At 48.0% G+C, this 20986-nt stretch overlaps 1 protein-coding gene across 12 annotated transcripts in view; it reads right to left on the bottom strand.

Moving 5' to 3' along the window:
• Positions 1 to 20986, bottom strand: part of KIF1A (kinesin family member 1A) — a 269201-nt gene that overhangs the window by 100948 nt on the left and 147267 nt on the right. For 6 of the 12 annotated variants that reach the window (XM_075340870.1, XM_075340871.1, XM_075340872.1 and 3 more), the window contains exons 12-16: positions 14308 to 14386; positions 10958 to 11100; positions 9030 to 9229; positions 6540 to 6619; positions 6297 to 6372 (exon numbers count right to left, since the gene is read on the bottom strand). In XM_075340870.1, the coding sequence (XP_075196985.1) occupies positions 6297 to 6372; positions 6540 to 6619; positions 9030 to 9229; positions 10958 to 11100; positions 14308 to 14386 (578 nt within the window). The remainder of the gene's footprint in view (positions 1 to 6296; positions 6373 to 6539; positions 6620 to 9029; positions 9230 to 10957; positions 11101 to 14307; positions 14387 to 20986) is intronic. The other 6 variants (XM_075340873.1, XM_075340874.1, XM_075340876.1 and 3 more) reach the window with 1 other exon arrangement.

The raw sequence follows: 20986 nt of genomic DNA, 5'->3' as shown, positions 1-20986 counted from the left end.
TTAGCAAATACCTCAAAATTGAAATGTAGTATAGTTCTCCTGATATAGTCGTATCTCTTACCTCATGTGAAGGGCATTGCAGCTAAGGTATCCATGGTATCCATTAGATCATGCGATCATATGACTTATTAGATCATAAGTGGACTTTGGCTATAACACGCCACACCAACCTGTATATATATGGGAATGATTTGCTTAATAAAGGTATGATACTTGCCTTTCTTCCCATCTCATTATGGAATGTGCGTTAATTGCATACGACTGCAGTCTTACCATCTAAGGCTGCTTTCACATATCCGGTAGGTGCAGAGCCGGCCAGTCCGAAAAAGCCACATCCTTTGCATACGTTTTTTAAATGCGGCCCGTCCGGTTTTTGCCGCTTGCGGAATGCTACTGAGCATGCGCAGTGGCAAAAACCGCAAGCGGTGGCCGGATGCGTTTTTTCCGCATTGCGTCGCATCCGGCGTCCATAGGCATGCATTGAAAAATGCGCCACATCAGCCGGATGCGGCGCGATGTGTTTTTTTTTGCCAGGCAACGTTCCATCCGGCTGCCGCATTGGCTAAATCTGCCGTATGCGGCAAAAACCGGACGGAACACAAGCCCATGCGGCAAAATGCGGCACTTATTAAAGTCTATGCAGGAAAAACGCAACCGGCAGCAAAAAAAACAGTTGCGTTTTTCCTGCAAAGTGCCGGATTGTGCCGCACAGGAAAAACCGGAGATGTGAAAGCAGCCTAATTCGACTACCGTTCAAAATATTTATAGGTCTGATTAAGACCAACCTGACAACGTTTACTCATATAGTGACAGATAGTTGCTGATATGGTTGTTACCATAGATACCCAAGCTGCAATGCCCTGCACATAAGGTAAGAGACATGGCTATATCAGGAAATCTATATTACATTTCTAATTGGAGGTATTTGCTAATATTATTACACCTACTACATACTGGGATATGATCTTGGAGATGGGAATACCCCTTTATTTTGTGTATCACTCAAAAGGAAGCCAAAGGGCCGCATTGATTTATACGGGGTTTGTCCAATTTCTCTTTTTTAGGAATGGAAGAAACATTCTGCACTCTGGACATTTTTTTTTTCTAAAAAACTAACATCGAATGGAAACCAGATAGCCTCCATCCCTTTGTAAAAGTGATGTACAGGATGATAATATTGTTTATCTGTTCCATTTGTTCTAAACAGGAGAGATAAATAGAAAAATAAACTGACACATGAAAAAAGCCCAAGAATTAGGAATGAAGAGGAATCCAGCAAGCGCCACAGCCACTTCAATCAGCTGCTCAGTGTGTGCCACACTTAATGAACCCTCATAATAACAAACGATCATCAGTATGAAAGTACCAGAAAGCCCTTCTAAAATAAAAATTAATAGTATTTCAACCTATAGAAAGAACAAATGAAGACTGTAAATGTACTAATGATTAAAAGGCCATATGGCATTCACTGTATTACACATGCACAATACACTGAAGAAGAGAAGAGGCTGGGAGGTAGAAGAGCACACCAAACCTGCACCAACCTCTTTTGGGGAATAAACCCCAACAAGTTCTGAGTATATTTCCAGGGGTGCTGAGATGATCTGATAATCCCATGAAATGAGAATGTGAGTGATTGGGACATAAGACAACGTAAAGAAAAGAATGACAACATAAATATTCACAACCTTAGGTTACATACACAATATCACCAATTGTTTAATTGTCGCAATGACTCAGGATTGAAAAATAAAGCAAATGTGTAATAGGGGTTTTTTGTATTGACAACAAAGAAATCCCGTGAAGTCTGATATGGTCGTCATAATCCCATCTATACCCTATTTTATTCTAAGATTCATTTGATGTAAAGGACAGACAGAATAAAATGTGCATTTAGGATCGTAGTTCACAGTTTCTAAAATAAATCTGTCAGTAAGATCAACCCTCTTCAGGTGTTTATATATACGCAGGCCATAGTAAGCTGAATAAAATGATACCTTGATATCTGTGATCTGATGTTTTTTTCCAGAGAAATCAATGTTTTTTGTATATGTAAATGAGTACTTCCAGGCTATGGGCCGGACACAAAACTCCCTGAGAATCTGCCTCCACCGGGCGTTACCAGCCTCCATCTCACAGGCAGACAAAATTGTTGCAATTAGTGATGGGCAGACTCGCAGAAGTCCATGATTGGCGGGTCCAACCGGGTTGTTTACAACAAAAAAGCCAGTTCGGCCCTGAATTGATCCCGGATATCTAGCCGGACACCAGATCCCATATAAGTCTATTGGGACCTGAATCAGGAGCTTAAAAATGGTGGTAGAAGGGATAGGGGTATTGGAGCAAGCGCTTTACACTTACCAGTTACCTCCCAGGTCCGCTCTTTAACCTCATACTTATTCACTGCTTCCCCCACCCACCAGCAGACGCCGCGTCTCTGATTGGTTGCAGTGAGACGCGTCTCCACCCTGTGAGACAGCGTGTTGGACTGCATTCAATCACAGGCGCTGTGTGTGTGTGTGTATCTCTATTGGTGCAAAAATAAATAAATGTATATATGTAATAGTTTTTTTTCGTATTGTAAAGTTTCTACAGTTCCTATACAGATTTGTGTTTCCATGGTAACAGACAACAATGAAATCCTGTGAAGTCTGATTTTGGGTGGCCAAACCTGACCAGTAACACAGATTTCCCTGAGACGTCAGTTTTTAGGGTCTGTGCACGGCTACTAGATGTCAGGTACGGCCCTGAACTTCACAGTTTGGGTTTGCCCATCATCACTACTTAAAAGGATTGATCCTACTGACAGATTCTCTTTAAAGCTAACTAGTATCTGGTTGTGAAGGTGTACATAGCTTTTAATGATTAAAATATCCCTGACAATAATGGTCTTCTATGAATGAGTATCAGGTACCCTCAGTTGCCAATCATTTTTTATATATCTAAATTGAAAATATAAGACATATAAGCAAGTAAGCAGCTCAGTATTGAATACGACCATCCTTAAAGGAGTTTTCTACTACTATTTGATCCCTTTTCATATGTTCCTAACTCTTCATAACAATTGCTTTTGTAATATACTTTCATTACCTGTGCTTCTCCAAAGAGCACATCTCTGTAGTTCTTCGTTGACATGCAAACACTAGTTTGTCTGTTAGATCAAGTCCGCCTCTCATCTTTGGCACCTGCACCAAAGCATCGGCAGGGTCAGTCTGCACCACGCAAGCTAGGCTCAGATGTCAGATGACTGTCCTCTACACTGACTGCTGATCCTTCAGAGTGCAAGTGCCGGACCATTCAGTTGACAAGTGCTGTGATGTGCTTTCCAATGACAGGCACTACACAGTGATATGTGAACATCCGACCGTATTTCCAGCAAGTCCCATTTAGTATTTGGATATAAATAAGGAGTTACACTTAGGAGGAGTTACACGTCAGTGTCATCTATACAATCAGGAATGCTTGATGTATTATTAAGATATTTACTAAGACATCTATCAATGACTGGTCCAACATTCATGTTTTGTTATTTTCCCAGTACTACTAGAGGGGTAAAGGCTGCTTTACACCAGACAATCTATCGTGCGATAGATCGTCGGGGTCACGGTTTTTGTGACGCACATCCGGCATCGCTGGCGATGCCGGCCTGTGTGACACCTCCTAGCGACGCAGTATCACTCACAAATCATGAGTCGTGTACTGGTCGCTAGGTTCCATAATATCGGTTCTGAAATCGGGCGCCGGTTGTTCAACGTTCCCGTGGCATCACACGTCGCTCCGTGTGACACCACGGGAGCGATGAACATCGCGTACCTGCCTCCCGCGTCAGCCGCCGGCTCTATGTGGAAGGAAGGAGGTGGGCGGGATGTTTACATCCTGCTCATCTCCGCCCCTCCGCTTCTATTGGCCGGCGGCCGTGTGACGTCGCTGTGACGCCGAACGTCCCTCCCACTCCAGGAAGTGGACATTCGCTGCCCACAGCGAGGTCGCACGAGAGGTAAGTATGTGTGACGGGGGTTACCGACTTTGTGCACCACGGGCAGCGATTTGCCCGTGACGCAAAAAGGATGGGGGCGGGTACGATCGATTGTGAAATCGCACAATCGGTCGTACCATATAAAGCAGCCTTAAGTGTAAATAAGTCAAATATGGTGAATCCTATCAGCTGGATAAAGTCAGAATAAAACTCATCAATCTAAAAACATCATTGGTAAATTTCTGGTACAATGTTGCTATGTGTAGATGTGTAGGTCATCAAACAACCATGATAGCACAAAATACTCTACTAAACATGTATCTGCTCATTGCCTCTATACTGCTCTATTGTTCCATAATACAAACATTCAATTAGTTTTGCCAAAAAGTAGTTTTTACAATTATTTCTTCCATGCATGACGGCCAATTATAATGTGATCAGCCATGCCGAAGACAAAGAGGATTAAAGTAATTATGCAGCATAAATACAATTTTTTGGGACATGGATAACAATGTGTGTGGTATAGAGTATTGCACACAAAATGCTGGGTACTGTAAAGTCATTAAATTTTAGTATGTTCACTACAAAACTATTAACGTCTCATGAAGACGCCCCAGCGCTCTATTTTCGGCCATATGGACATCATAGGGGGGGGCACAATCGTTATGTGCCAGAGCAAAGAGTGAGCCAAAATCTGGATTCAGAGTGATCATAAATTGTGCCAAAGGCCACATTCTGACAGAGGTTGTCCAAGCAGAATGAAATATAACAATGGCTTCTTTTTGGATCCACTCCTATGCTTGGATAGACAAGTGTGTGATCCCGGACTATAGGGGTACTTTGCACGTTGCGACATCGCTACTGCGATATCCTCAGGGTCAAATTGAAAGTGACGCACATCCGGCGCCTGTAATGACGTCGCAATGTGTAAAGCCTAGATGCGCCGATAAACGATCGCAAAAGCGTTGTAAATCGGTGATCTGTGTAGTGTCGGTCATTTTCATAATGACGCACCTATAGGAGATACGATGTTGTTTCTCGTTCCTGCGGCAGCACATATCGCTGAGTGTGAAGCCGCAGGAGCAAGGAACATCGCCTTACCTGCCTCCACCAGCTATGCGGAAGGAAGAAGATGGGCGGGATGTTTACGTACCGCTCATCTACGCCCCTCCGCTTCTATTGGCCGCCTGCCGTGTGACGTCGCAGTGACGCCGCACGACCCGCCCCCTTAAGAAGGAGGCGGGTCGCCATCCAGAGCGACGTCGCAGGGCAGGTAAGTGCGTGTGAAGCTGCTGTAGCGATAATGTTCGTTACGGCAGCTATCACAAGATATCGCAACTGAGACGGGGGCGGGTGCTATCACGCTCGGCATCGCTAGCATCGGCTAGCGATGTCGCAGCATGCAAAGTACCCCTAACTGTCATTTACAATGAAAGATAATCCTGAATAAACCTTGTTAAAAATGCTGATTTCACGATTATCTTTCACAGTAAACGCTCGTTCATCGGGTGGGATTATTTTTTGTCACGCGTAAAAGATCATCATTCTGCGCAGTGCATCATCCTGTGTAAAGAGGGCTCGGACTGCCAAGAACAATGGCAGTCTATGTGTATTGAGCGACGTAGTATAGATCGCTTAGTGTACATTGTTTACTTTGGTCAGCCTGTCTAATTAGGCTATTAAAAGTCTGCTGGTCTGCACAAGTTTACCAAACTCAAACTGTAAGTAAACAATCATGGACAAGATTTTTTCTTAAAAAAAATTAGATTATATCATTTCGTTTTGTCATTCACCTTTAGAGAATCCAATAATTGGCTCATAAATAGCAATATTTATTGTTTATGCAGCCATAAAAATCATTATTATTAGTATTAACCATTCTGGTCCATTGGTTTTCGCTAGCCCGTGTGAGCAGGCTAGTAAATGAGTATTGAACGACTTGTCTATAGTCGGCTCATGTATATGGACCATTACACTTAGCCAAGCCTGGATTCAGTTATGAATGATTTCTTGGAGGAGAATCGTACAGGCAGATCATGTATAACATCTATCTTGTTCAATGAACCCCCTAAAGCCACACGTGGTCTATTTGTGTAAAAGTATTTTACACAATACTATTTGGAAAGTCATACCCCATTCTACCCCTTTCTAGTGTCAGGCCGTGTACATTAAGCGTGGAGTGGCATTACTTGGTAAAAGTTCAGTATTTTTGTTTTTCATTGGTACTGGTATATATATAGTTGTATGTATAGAGCTGATAAAATGTTGTTTATACTGCATTAAAAAAGTAATATAGAGTAACAAACATTCCTAGATTTACCTTTTTAGGTGAAAATACTCCAAGCGTTCCTCCATCTTCTCTCATGGCCACCCCCATCTCTGCCAGTAAAGCCTCTCTGTAAGAAGAAGACAAACATATTATCAGATGGGCATTGAGCCGCCATATACACAGGTCTCGTCTGCACAGGATAATTATAATTTTATTAGGGCATATGAAAGCACATGTCTGTGAATAAGATGGGATTATTATCTCAAGGGCTTTTATGGTCAATTAGTCAATTACCTGTCCATACGTATAGCCTCAGTGCGCCGAAGCTTCTCCTCCCACGTCTCATTGAGCTCGGCAATGATCTTCTCCGTTTCCTGATTTATGAGAATAAAATATACTGAAATAATACACTTACATTATGTACAGTATTAGTCATTTAGATAAAGCATTGAGCTATATGAAAAGGGTTCCAGTAGTATCTTCACTGACAGCAAATGCTGGACTAACCATGGAACGTTTGTCAACCTGTTAGATTGTATTCATATCTGCATTATGTAATTAAATAGAAGAATTCTTCATATTTAGAGCAAAATAGATCCACCAGCCTATTAAATACATGGTATTAAATATTAGGTCAACTATGGCTTAAAGCACCACTCCAGAGTTATTTCACCTCTAAAGTGTTGCTTTAAAACCAAATCCCCTGCCCTTGGTCTTATATTCATCCTGCAGCGGCTTCATCTATTATCAGCACCGCTCCGGTCTGTCCATCTCAGTTTGTGACATACCGGCAGCTCCAAGTTTCACGGAGTGCGTTGGAGGTCACAACTCAATACAAGTCTACGAGGGCCTCATTCTCGCTCTCATAGACTTGTATTGAGCGCTTGTGATGTAACTTCTGACTTTCTGCCAGTCAATAGCTCCAGTCCCAAGATGGTGTCGCAGGAGCAGAGCGACAACGAAAAAAAGGTGAAGGGTGAAGACACCAAAGGGTGAATATAAGATCAGGGCAGGTGACTTAATTTTAAAACACCACTCCAAAGGTGTAAAAAATAAAAAATACACTGAAGTGGTGCTTTGATCTCATGGTCCACACTTGAACACCGGTTTGTTCAATTGAAATAAATACGAAAAATTCTGTTGATATTTTCAGAAACAAAACTCCTTATCCCCTGCACAGAAATTACACTTCTTGCTGTCGATAACTGTCATTAAAGGAAACTGTCATGGTGAAAATCCGATCTGCAGGCAGGACGCATTTGCAGCTCAACACATTGACATACGGTACATTTTTGAGGGAAAACTTTCAGTAAAACTTGCATCTTATTCTTTGAAATTCCTGGTGTTTGTATACATACGAGTCCAGTGAACGGCCTTATTTAGTGATTGACAGTCTTCTCTGTGTGATTGTGCATGAGCAGATAGTTGTCAATCACTGAGTAGGAGCGCCCGCTGGACTGAATAAAAAAAATCAAGTTATATTACTGAATCTTTTCCAATAAACCAATATATCAGAGTTATTAGGAAGATGGATAGCAGGGAATGCGAGAGAATGGACACATGCTAGAAACACAGGTAAAATGCAACTGAACCATAGGAAAAACAGCTGTACTGGCAGCCTGGGACTCACAACTGGAGCTAAAATAGGGAGGAGTCCAATCCCTGGTCCATCAGATACTAATTAGTGACACAGGAGAAACTGACTGGAGGGACACAAGCACCAGCAGTAGTAGGGCTTATGAGTGGCTCCAGTGCCACATTGCCTATCACCAAGAGCAGGAGCAGCTAATTCTAACACGGATGTTGCCGTACCGCCATTATAGCAGGGGCCTCCAGACCCTCAGAATGAAGCTTTTCAGGAAATGAACAATGGAAGTCCTTAATCAGGCCATTGGCCTTGCTCTAGGAGCAGGGGCAGCTAGAATGAATCCTGCCATGTATGTTACAGTACCATGCTACCCACAGATCGGACATCATGTACAACATTCCCTTTAACACTAGAAGTCCCAGAGAGGGGTCATTTAAGATTTCTACCTTTGGAACCCAGAGATGGGTCGAATGACTTGAAAGATTTTAACTAACATCCAAAAATCACCATCTTTTGTTCTGTAATTAAGGCCATTACTGTCGCACCACAGGAGGATGTTATTTTCCATTGAGTTTAGCCATTTAGTTTCTAGTTAGTTCTATTCAGTTTATTGTATTTGTCAATTTGACCCTCTTTCGGGACTTCAGGGGGGAGCTCGAAATTTCTGGGACTTTTAGTGTTAAAGAAAGCATGGGAGGTTATTGCATACCCAATATATAGTAAGAAAACAGTCAAAAATAAGGTCCAACGCTCCCACTAGTGGCAGAGGCAATCAACCCGATCGATTCTATTTATGCCTATGTAGGGGAAGCGTTATACCAAAATAGAGTGCACTATGACAGCTTTTAAAATATATTCTGAAGTTAGGAAGACGCACATCAGAAAAATCCTGAATAGATATGTAATATTTTAACTCTTGATAACTGCAATAATATTTTGTCCACTGTTACCTTTCTGAGAATTTCTAAGAACTCTAATTTAAGAAAAAAAATGAAAGTACGACATATGTCATACAGGTATGACTTAATTGTAAAACCCTTGACAGACTGCAATTCATATATTCATCTACGTAGATACATATAGCAGAAATAGCTCCCAACAGAATATCACATCTTTTGATATGTCAAGTAAAGAGGAAAAGAAAGGTAGGAAACATCTGTAATGCATTTATAGGAGGTAGCATTTATTGGACATACCTTAAGCCTCTCAATAGCTTCTTCGCTTCCAGGTGTGAATGCAAGACGCTCATGTAGGCTGCAGACAGATGCAGCTCGACTGGACAAACCAGACATAGAAGATGAAGGACTCATACCCGTTAGGGCATTCACCGCTGTGAAGAGATTGTCAGGAGCATGACGCGTGTGCAGTACATTGGCGTTATCCACAGGACACACATCTATAAAGAGCAGAAGCCAGAGAGAGGGGGGATACCGATACAGGAGGATACGGGGAAGGTGCAGACGTGATGGGAACCGGATGGTGCAATGTGATAGAACAAGTATTAAGATATATTGAAATGAGACGAAGAGGTGAACAATAGGGAAAACATAGGAAAGTTAAAGAAAAGGAAGGCAAATGTTAAAAAAGAAAAGATAATGTACAAAGTAGATATGTGAAAATGCAGAAAAAATCAAGTGAGTACATTGTATTCCAAGTTATAGTGCAATATGGAAATAAATAATGAGATGCATAGAAAAATGAGGGTTTAGGAAAGTTTGTAAAAGTGGAAGGATTCAGGACAAGCAGGGAAGCAAGAAAAGAAAGCTTTGTTTGGATGTTGCAGATACATCATGTGAGAGGAGACAAGGAGCCACAAATATAATGTTTCATGTGATACATCACACGCCTTACCAGTGTGCACAATGTATCAGATTATATTTGCATTTCAGAATTACAGATTAAATCAGAGGTCCCCAACCTTACTGACCTTGAGAGCCACATCCAGTTCTGAGAGACGGTTGCGAGCCACATTCGGCTCCCGCCCCCTCACATTAGTGACACCCAAATCCCCATTACTGGTACAAGGATAGCCAAAGCTTTTCCACAGAAATTCCACTGGGACAGTATACCAAGATCCAGGAGTTCCTACCCTACCCCATTCAGATCTGCTCTTCTGTGCTTGTCACCATCTCCAGACCTGCTCTTCATAGCTATTTGTTAGACCTGGTGCTAATGCACCAAGCTGGCAGACAATTATAGACTCCAGAGCCACAGGGTGGGGACACATGGGTCAAATACAGATGCTAAATTTGTATATTAGGATGAACTTCCACCTACCAGAAGAACTGAGGACCCCCTGATACACGGAACTTTTGCGTTCTATTGAATCCATACGCCATTCCGTGCTCGTGCTCAGCCAGGAGTTGTGCGCTCCTGTCTCCTGAGCTGTGCAGCTCTCGGAAGGGTGGGGGTTCAAGTGATCGTGGGAGTCTCAGAACACATACTCCCACCGATGTGTTTGTCTTAGTTTTTGTCCTATTTCATTCCCCTAACAATTACAAAGGTTTAGTTACTCTTTAAAGCTGTGGACATCTTTAAGTTGGAAAATTATTTTTTTTCCATAAATTAATGGATATCTTTAGTTTTCTCTACAATCTTTATTCCTTCATTCATTTCAAACCCCCTGGTATGCAGTTTGCAGCCTGATCCAAATGTGACTTTTTTTTCTCTTGTAGGATTTTCCCTTCCTGTAATACATGCTGTATGTGAGTTCTGGGGTATTCAGAGTGCTGCTGTTTTGCATTCATGTAAAAAAAAAATAATGTCAGCAGAGAAGGCAAAAATGTGCTGCCTTGGAGGACAATGGGGCCACTATTATACCTGTGATTTCTTTTGGATGGTTACTGATCTTTCTCCTTTTTTATTATTACTAGATATCTTATGGCAGGGGGCAGCTTTAACTGTGGTTCTGAACCTGATTTGTTGCACAGCCCTTAAAATAAAACATCATCACCATAAAGACAGCTTGGTTACTCCCTAAAAGCAGAGAACCTTTAGTGTACATTACATAAGTTTTGGATTTTTTTTTTAAATTTTACTAATTGACAAAACATATAAGGAAAAACACATGATGAGATCTCAAGTAGACAAGGGAGTATGATGATGTTAATGATGGACCACTCACTGTCAATAATGTCAGACAGCCCCTGGGCTCCGAGCAGCTCTCTCAGACGTGCCACCTCATCCTTCAGCTCACGGATCAGACGGTTATTTGGATCTTCGTTGATGACAGCATTGCAGCGGATCTGTTTGGCACGGTCAGCATATCTGCAAGAGTATACAACATCTATTATGGACTATTCACATTAATCAACAATAGTCAAAATAGGAGAACAGAAATAGTGACATTTCATGAATTCCTGAGCTTACGAAGAAAGGCATCAATTAAGCTGCAATTTATAACAGTATTCATACCCCATGAGCTTTTCTACATTTCTACATTTTATACCCACAAACTTAAAGTTACCCTGTCAGGTCCAATATGCACCCAGATCTAAGAGCGGTTCTGGGTGTATATTGCTAATCCCTGCCTAACTGTCCCTGTATTTAGTAGCATAGATAAAGAGATATTTACAAAAAGTATTTCTAAAAATCCTTTATGATATGCTAATGAGCGCAGGGACTAGTCGCAAGGGGATTAGTTCCCTTGACTAGTCAGCCCCCTTAGCATGTAAACATGCCCCTGTGGGCATGCTAATGTACCGCCCCGCGCTCGGTTGCAGCAGAGCCGCTCGGATCCGGGCTCGTTGGTGGGTGGCTCAAGCGCCTCCGGATCCGGGGTCACTTCGCTTTGAAAGGGGATGCTGGCGCTACTTAGGGGGGTGGTAGGTAGGTGTACGGCCGGAGCCATGTTTAAGTTCATGACGCCACCCACGGGGTGTGGTGAAGGTGTAGACACCACCGCTGCAGTTACGGGGCACCCAGGGGAGATGGTTATGCAGCAAGATGTTAACCCCTCCGTGGGCAGGGATGATGGCCCCGGGACCCGTTGGGGAGAAGTAGCTGGGTGGTGCAGGGCGCTGCGCGGCCGGATGGCACTGTTGTACTCACTGTTATTGACGCACACAAGTCTCTGGTAAACAAAGTTGATGGTGGTCGGTGCCCGCAGCCAGCTGCGTCTGGTCCCCCATCCAGTTTGGTGGTCTTTGCCTTTCTCCTGCACTGCGTAGTGTATGTGTAGACTGCCTGCGCTTCAGCGATGGGAGTCCACTCCCCGGCTGTGTATATATCGGGAGAGCCCGTTTGCCCGCAGACGCTGGCCCATGGGATCTCTCTGCCTGTGCGGTGGCTTTCTATCCCCCTTGGTGGGCTGTTGTCTTCAGTCGGGACTTGGGTGGGAAAGGACCTATAGTCCAGACCGGAATCAGTGAATTTGTGACGCCCTGGGCAAGCCAGGGGTCACAGGTCATGACACCACCACACCCTACACCCCGGATAGGTACACCAAAGCTACACAAAAATTCTTGTTGCCTTCCTCCAGGGGCTGATGTCCACACCAGGGGGTGGGCCAGGCGGTTGGCTCCGCCAACCGAGGAGTTCACAGCCCTGGAGGCGGGGAAACCAGGCAGTTCAGTTTGGAGAGGAGAGAGATTAAGTGGGGAGTTCAAAGTAAGAGGAAGGAGAAAGTGAAAGTTGAGGAAGCCTGAAATTGGTCCGGGTGTGTGCCCCGGACTGAGAACAGCAAGGTTAGCAGACGGCGGTGACCGTCTGCAGGAGAGGCTGCTTGGAGGTTGCCAAAAGGACCGTGGACGGGTGGTGGCCCGGCGGTACCGGAGCGGTATACGAAGAGAAGCCAGCACCATTGGCAGGGGCCTTTCGGATCCCGGCAAGGCTAGGAGTCGCCGTGAAGTTGCCAAATCCATCAGTGAAGGGGACCTCTGGGTCTCCCAGCAACCAAGTCCCGATTGAAGGCAACAGTCCAACCATTAGAGAGAGACACCGCCACCGCCAAGGCACCAGTTTCTCAGGGCCAGCGCCTGCGGGCAAAGAGGGGCTCCTCCGGCACATATCCAAGCCGGGGAGCGGGTTACCGGTGGGAACCCATCGCTACCAACATAGACTTAGGTGCAGGAAAAGGGACCGTCACCGTCAACTACTGGGGAAAAGCAATAGCAGCCGTCCGTGGGAACCGTCTTTCCAGCCGTGTGTTTTACCGAGAACTGTGTCCCCGTCTCAGGCTGAGTGAGTACCACAGTGCTGTGAGGCACAGCGCTGCCCCCGCGTCCCTGCACCCCACCAAGCCCTGCACCGGCCCCGCCATCCCTCATCCCCCAACTCATCACTGGGCCCCGGGACGACCACCCCCTACCCACGGAGGGGAGAACCAACAACTTTACTGCTCCCTGTCATCGCTCCCGGGATCCCCATACAGAGCAGTGGTGGTGTCCATACAATCACCACAACCGTGGGTGGCGTCACGGACAATAAACAATCCCAAAAACCAATCCCCTTTCACTCACGGGCGAGGAGCGCCGCTCGACTCCCCGGGATCCGGCCCATCGCTCGAGCCACCGAGCAGCAGCAGGCCGCAGCAACAGCAGGCCGCAGCAGCAGCGGCAGCCGGACCCGAGCAGAGGGAGAGCGCAGCGTCTCCTCCTCCGCCCGCGACAAATCTAGTGGATTCTGGACCTCGTTTCAGGGTCTGAGTACCCCCCTGTGTGCTCCGGTTTCCAGTCGGTTCCCCGGGTCGGTACCGGCGGGCCACTACCCTGACCCGGTCCACCACGGTTCCACCGGGCCGTCTTCCCGGCTCCTGCAGGCTAGGCCACCGTATGCCTCCTAGCCAAGGTACCAGGGCTCTGACCCTGGCACCTGTCAGACTGCTGCAGACCTGCTACACAGGCCTGCTTCCACTCTCCTTCACTCCACTGACTCAACAGAACTCCACTCAACTGACAACTGACTGTTTTCCTGCCTCAGGCCCTCTGAACTCCTCGGTGGGCGTGGCCAACCACCTGGCTCTGCCCCCCTGGTGTGTCCATTAAGCTCTGAGGGAGGTGACTAGGGTTTAATGTGGTTGGCTTGTGTTACCTTGTGTGGGACTGGTGTTGTGCGGGGCGCTATCTGTGGCTACATGGCTAGTCCAGGGCATCACACTAACATGCTAATAAATGTGCAGCATCAGGGGCATGGTCGATCTCACGGCTCTCTGCTCCCACTGCGGCTAACGCTGGATTTCAGCTCAGTGCGCATGATCAGAACTCATGCGCCCCATGAAGCCGGGTGTACGCGTCCCGGCTTCAAACTGGTGTAGTGTGCATGACCGGAAGTCTGGGGATGTTCTGATGTTGCGCACTGAGCTATAAACCAGCTCTGTCAGTAGAGGTGAGAGCAACCATGCCGCTGACGCTGTACATTCATTAGCATGTTAGCACACCTTTAAAAGCAGCATCTTACACTGAGCAGTTTCACTGTCTGTCGGGCTCCTCTGTCATACATCATCTGTACAAGTGAATAAAAGACAAAGTGTCTTACCGCAGGGTGCTTAGTGTCTCATCATAGTTGATATCTGCAGGGCTCAGAGCAGCGACCATAGCAGTACGAGAGTTTCCACCTGAAGGACACAATTGGAAAAAAGTCTTAATTCCCTTTATTTTCAAGAAACACAACAGGCATCCAAAATACCATTTATCAAAACTGTCTAAAAGGAAAGCAGTCTTATGTCGGCGTCACACGGGACGATCTATCGTGCGACCACACGCGTGATCGTACCCGCGCCCATCGTTTGTGCGTCACGGGCAATTAGTTGCCCGTGGCGCAGAAAGTCGTTAACCCCCGTCACACGTACTTACCTCCCAGTCGACGTCGCTGTGGGCGGCGAACATCCTCTTCCTGAAGCGGTAGGGACGTTCGGCGTCACAGCGACGTTACACGGCAGTCGGCCAATAGAAGAGGAGGGGCGGAGATGAGCGGGACGTAACATCCCGCCCACCTCCTTCCTTTCCGCATTGCCGGCGGGACGCAGGTAAGCTGTGTTCGTCGTTCCCGGGGTGTCACGTGGAGCCACGTGTGCTGCCTCGGGAACGATGAACAACCGGAGCACAGAAAAAGGAACGACATTTTGAAAATGAATGACATGTCAACGAGCAACGATAAGGTGAGTATTTTTGCTCGTTTACAGTCGTTCGGAGGTGTCACACGGTACGATATCTCTGACGATGCCAGATGTGCCTCACTAACGACGTGACCCCGACAACATATCGCCTGATATATCGTACCGTGTGACGCCGGCATTAGTTGCCCATAGCAACCAATTACAGCTGAGCTTTCATATTTTAAACAGCGCTTGTAAAAATAAAACAGTGCTGTGATTGGTTGCTGTGCGCAACTAAAACAGGTTTTCTCTTGAACAGTTTTGACAAAGTTGTCCTATTGAATTTTTCACCAAAAAATTATAATCTTATATGTGGCGCAATATGGGTGTTGGCATATCTCCCAGGTTTTAAAGAAAAGCAAGGTGTTCAGAACATGTGGCAAGTATAACGCCATACTTTTAACCACACATCCCCTAACTAGCCAGCCATGCACCATTTCATTCTCTATTGACCACATTAGGAAAATATTAGACCGCTGCAGCCAGTCACAGAGCTTAGCAGTAGATGGCATAATCCCATTGACTGGCGGCAGTTGTCACATGTGCTGTTGTCATGATGTCACCACTGACGTCTGCAAACAATCACTGGAAACAGTGACAGACAGGCAGCAGTTTTTATTTTTAACGAGCACTCTGACGCTATGAAGAAAGTTGAAAGAGGAAAACCCCTTTCATAACCGGCCATTTCTCTGTGTTTTACCTCTCCGCTTTTCAATAGCCATAACTTTTTTTTTTTTACTGGTACAGCTGTGACAGCCCTTGCTTTATACTGGAGATGATGGCAGTGGGGACATTCAGCAGATTACACAGGACTTCGCAGCATAGTCCCAAATCTGTGACTGTCCCACTCTATCCAGGAGCGGTGAGATCTATAGGTGTCAGGGTAATGTTCTGACTTAAAGGGGTATTTCCATCTCCAAGATCCTATCCTAATATGTAGTAGGTGTAATAGTAATAATATTACTAATATATACCTCCAATTAGAAATGTAGTATAGTTTTTCTGAATCACTATGTTGCTTAACTCATGTTCAGGGCATTGCAGGACCTTGGGTATCCACAGTTATGACCATGAGCAACTAACTAACTGTGACTATATGCGTGGTCGTAACCATGGATACCTAAGGTCCTGCAATGCAGTGAACATGAGGTAAGCGAGTGTGAATCAGGAAAACTACACTACATTTCTAATTGGAGGCATTTGCTAAAATTATTATTATTATTACACTTACTACATATTGGGATAGGATCTTGGAGATGGGAATACCCTTTTAAACCTCTGACAGATGCCATCATATAGGTGTGCAGAGACTTCTATGCAGGGCAGGGGTCTGTAACAAAGCTAGGTTAATTACCAAGAGCACCAATGTGAAGAGTACAAAAAAGGATAGGCATCTTGTTTAACTAGGGCTGTGGCACCTTCATTGTAATGATCAGTGGATGTCATGACAATTTGCACTCCCCCGTGATCAGTAAACCTGGTCCTACACATAGCTTTTGGCCTATTCTCCTATACACCTGAGGGCTTGGTTCAGCTAAGGGATACTTTGCACACTACAACATGGCAGGTGCGATGTCGGTGGGGTCAAATCGAAAGTGACGTACATCCGGCGTCGCTGTCGATATCGGAGTGTGTAAATCCTTTTTGATACGATTAACAAGCGCAAAAGCGTCGTAATCGTATCATCGGTGTAGTGTCCGACATTTTCATAATTTCGCTGCAGCGACGGTACGATGTTGTTCCTCGTTCCTGCGGCAGCACACATCGCTGTGTGAGAAGCCGCAGGAGCGAGGAACATCAGTGTACCTGCGTCACCGCGGCTCACGACGGCTATGCGGAAGGACGGAGATGGGCGGGATGTTTATGTCCCGCTCATCTCCGCCCCTCCGCTTCTATTGGCCGCCAGCCGTGTGACATCGCTGTGACGCCGCATGACCCGCCCCCTTAGGAAGGAGGCGGTTCGCTGGCCAGAGCGACGTCACAGGGCAGGTATGTGCATGTGAAGCTGCCGTAGCGATAATGTTCGTGTGGCGCCCCTGACCTGGTCAGGCACCACTGAGTACTGCACCCATGCTGGGGACAGTACAATACAGGTAATCCAGAAGGCTGACCGAGGTGTGACTACACAGGCGCATAGTGATCAGGTCTCACACATGTACCTTTGAGAGGACCCCTGGGGATCCCAGGAGGGGGCAAAGCCTTCACCTCCACTGGAATAGTGGAGGGGGCCAAAAGCCTCCATCTCCACTCAAGGGGTGTGGTAAGAGAGCCTGGTTGCTAGGTGGCGTAGGCAAGAACAGGAGAGGAGGAGCAGTGAGCCGGTTCAGTGTGCAGTTCAGGGGGAGCAGACGTCAGGAGCAGACCCCTGGGGCTGTTGCAGTCTGACAGCGTCCGCGCAGTGGCTACCGACGGGGGAGAACGGTCACCTAGGAGTGCTACCCGAAACCCATCTCCAGCTAAAGAGAGAGCACGGAGTGGGAAGTAAGGAGACTGCTAGGGAGTACCAGGCCCAAACGGGCGGCAGATCCCGGAGCGGGGATAGATCCACCTTTCCTTGCTAAACCTGCCGGTGTGGGGCCCTCAAAGCCCACACCACAACACCCAAAAGCCGCAGCCACGTAGCCACAGTTAGGGCCCATAGTTCACAGGAGGCAAGCAGCTGGAGTGATCTGGTCCAGGCGACAAGCAAACGGCAACTGAAGGGGAGAGAGGCTTCAGCAACTTCCCTGGGTGACCCCCATAGGGACTAAAAGTCGGGGTTACCCCAAACCACTAAGGGCTAAGGAAGGCGAGTCGGTAGTCACCATCATAAGTCAGCCTGAAGGATACCTGGTTCCAGCCTGGTTCATCCCAGCTACGCCCGGGTTACTCACCCTGCCATCAACTGTGAGTAAAACCCCTGAAAGACATCCTGCTTGTGTGGAGTTATTCTGCGCCTAGTGGTTCTACACACCCACACAGGGCCCTGGGGCTTGCCTCACTCTCAGGAGGCTATTACAACTGACTGCACCCACCATCAGCCCCAGGCGTCCCTCAACCTGCAGTGGCGGTCCCCACTGACCGCAATTCTGAGAGTGGCGTCACGACAATCCTACAAGAAGGTTTCCTACCTGTGACCAGACTGAGCCAGTGGAGTCCCTGAAGGTAATGCACCGGCACAGCGTTCGCGGGGCTTCACATCTGGCGTCACGAACAGGATAAGGACTAGACCTGTCTAGACAGGTGACCATGTGCCTGGGCGGTCCGCTTGAAAAATTGGAAGCGCCGCCATATTGCCACCATGAAAAGCGCGCTGAAAAACAACAGCAGCCCGCGCTGGGAGAAGTTACCGCCCACGAAGAGGTGTGGCTACCCAGAGATCCCCTGCAGAGTCCTGACCTCGCCAGTGAAGAGAGCGGAAGCGTCCAGAGACGGCGGAACGGAAAAGGAGCCAGCAGCTTGTTGTTAGAGAAAATGGCGTCTGAATGCAGAGACCCAGAGCCAGGCTCCACTGCCTGGTGGTGTCGGGAGCTTGCCGAGTTCTGCGATCAACTGGAGGCCAGGGTCGGAAGGCAGATCAGAGCGGGACGTGCGGAGTTTCTGGAAATGGCTGCAGCGGTTCAGGCCTATGAGAGGGGAACCGCGCGCCGAGTGCCAGACCGGACGGCGACGACTCAGACCCCGATGCTGCCACCGATGGGTGAGTCCAGTGATGCCCCTGCCAGCGCGAGTGCCCCGACCCCTGCTGCCACGCCCGCGGTCCCTGAAGAGGCGCCCGGCGCGGCGACGCTGATCCAGGCCGCAGCCATGCCAGGCGCGGCCCGCCAAGCCCAGGCCGACGCAGCGATGCCCTGCTCGGCCCACCAAGACCCGGTCCCTGCAACAACGCCCAGCCCGGCCCGCAAAGATCCGGCTGCCGCCGCGACCCTAATCCACGCCGCAGGTGTGACGCTGACCCAGGCCGCTGCCATGCTAGGCCCGGTCCGCCAAGCCCAGACCGCGGCAGCAACGCCCAGTCCGTCCCGCCAAGCACCGGCCACGGTAGCGATGCCCGCTAAGGCTCCGGCTGCGACAGAAACGCCCATCCAGGCCGCCGCCATGCCAGGCGCGGCCCGCCAAGACCAGGCTGCCGCCATGCCAGGCGCGGCCCGCCAAGACCAGGCCGCCGCCATATCGGGCGCGGCCCGCCAAGAAAAGACAGACGTACCATTGTTTACCCCGGCCTGCAAGGCCAGAGCAGACACCGCTCCCCAGTCTAAGGAAGTCCCTGCTAGGAAGTTCCTGGTAGGTGAGGACCCCGCATACTGGCAGCTGAAGGCTGACCTGGAGGCCAAGTTCCCACAGGAGATGGTGGACCGGTACATGCTCCCTCCGCATACCCCCAAGACGACTCCTGCAGCAACCATGCCAAAGAGATCCCCGCCTGGGCCGGCTGAAGAGCACCCATCCCCAGCACTGCCACCACCGGAGTGCTCAGAAGAACTAAGGGGGAGGGGAGGCCAGGAAGCTGAGGAGCTGACTCAGGAGCCACCAGCAGTGGATCCATGCCCAGAGCCGGAGATGTTGCCATATTCCCGCTGGGATGAGGAAGACCTAACACCGTCTGCTGAAGAAGATCTACCCAAAAGCCTCACCTGGGAGCTTGTAAGCTGTACCTCGCAGAATCCAGCCCGCAAGACACGGCGCCGTAATAGAACCCAGTCTTTCCCTGCACCGCAGTCTCCAGAACAGAGAGATGAAATAACGGCCAGAGACCTAGAGGAGAAACGGTTCCTGAGAAGAGCCAAAGCCCAGGTCAGAGGACCCCTTTGTCGAGGAGTAGTGGAAGATTTTAGCCTAAAATCAGGATACGGCTTCATAGTAGCACCTGGTATGAAAGAAGGCATTTTTGTCAACAGAAGAGACGTTAGAGCTCATTTGCCCAGAGGACATCCTGGAAGGAACCTAAGGATGGGAGACACAGTGCAATTTACAATGCATCAAGGAGAAAGAGGCTGGTATGCACTCGATGTAACACCATGTCCTAAAGAAAAAGAAACCGACACAGACGAAGAAAGAGGTCAAGAAAGCAGCAGGTGCCGCAGCCCTACAGGCCCAAGCCCTGGTGAGGAGGAATCTGCATAAAGTAAAGTACAACAAGTTACTGTTTGACCAGTTTGAAAGTTTGCAACGTTCACAAGTTTAAGCAATGTGCCCACATAAACTAATGTGAGAAATGAACCTTAAGGCTATGAACTGGCTATAGCCACAAACTCTCGCAGTGTAAATAGTTACACCAGAGGGCACCACCACCACCAGAGTCAGCCTGTTTAGGGGCTTGGCTCGTCTGCAACCAGGGAGCACGTCCGTATATAGGGCCTTGGCTCACCTGCGACCAGAGAGCATGCCTGTTTATGGGGCCTGGCTCTCCACCACAAAGAGGGTACCTGGTCAGCACCAACTGTGAAGGCCGCCTCTGGATCCTGCCAGAAGTGGCTGAAGGCGCGGCTTCACCAGGCCAGGTATGCCCTGAAGACCACCAGACCATGAAAGCCGCCTCTACATCCTGCCAGAAGTGGCTGAAGGCGCGGCCAACAGGAGAGGCAGATAGGAGGAAAGGTCTGGGGAAACGGATGGCCCAGACCTGGTTACCAAAAGGACCGGTGACCTGCCTCCTGAGAGGGTTTGGGTGGGTTAACGGACTTGTGGGTGGAGGGTGGTGATGTATGGTACCTGGTGGTTTTAAATGTTTTACCATGTTTTTACTGTTTTATGCATTTTAAAATGTTGTCTTGCAGCCCGAGGACGTGCTGGTGATAACTAAGGGGGAATGTGGCGCCCCTGACCTGGTCAGGCACCACTGAGTACTGCACCCATGCTGGGGACAGTACAATACAGGTAATCCAGAAGGCTGACCGAGGTGTGACTACACAGGCGCATAGTGATCAGGTCTCACACATGTACCTTTGAGAGGACCCCTGGGGATCCCAGGAGGGGGCAAAGCCTTCACCTCCACTGGAATAGTGGAGGGGGCCAAAAGCCTCCATCTCCACTCAAGGGGTGTGGTAAGAGAGCCTGGTTGCTAGGTGGCGTAGGCAAGAA

Source organism: Anomaloglossus baeobatrachus, chromosome 3 (assembly GCF_048569485.1).
Source record: "Anomaloglossus baeobatrachus isolate aAnoBae1 chromosome 3, aAnoBae1.hap1, whole genome shotgun sequence".
NCBI lineage: Eukaryota > Metazoa > Chordata > Amphibia > Anura > Aromobatidae > Anomaloglossus > Anomaloglossus baeobatrachus.
Note: the sequence above shows the minus strand (reverse complement) of the source record. Positions and strands in the feature narration are given on the sequence as shown.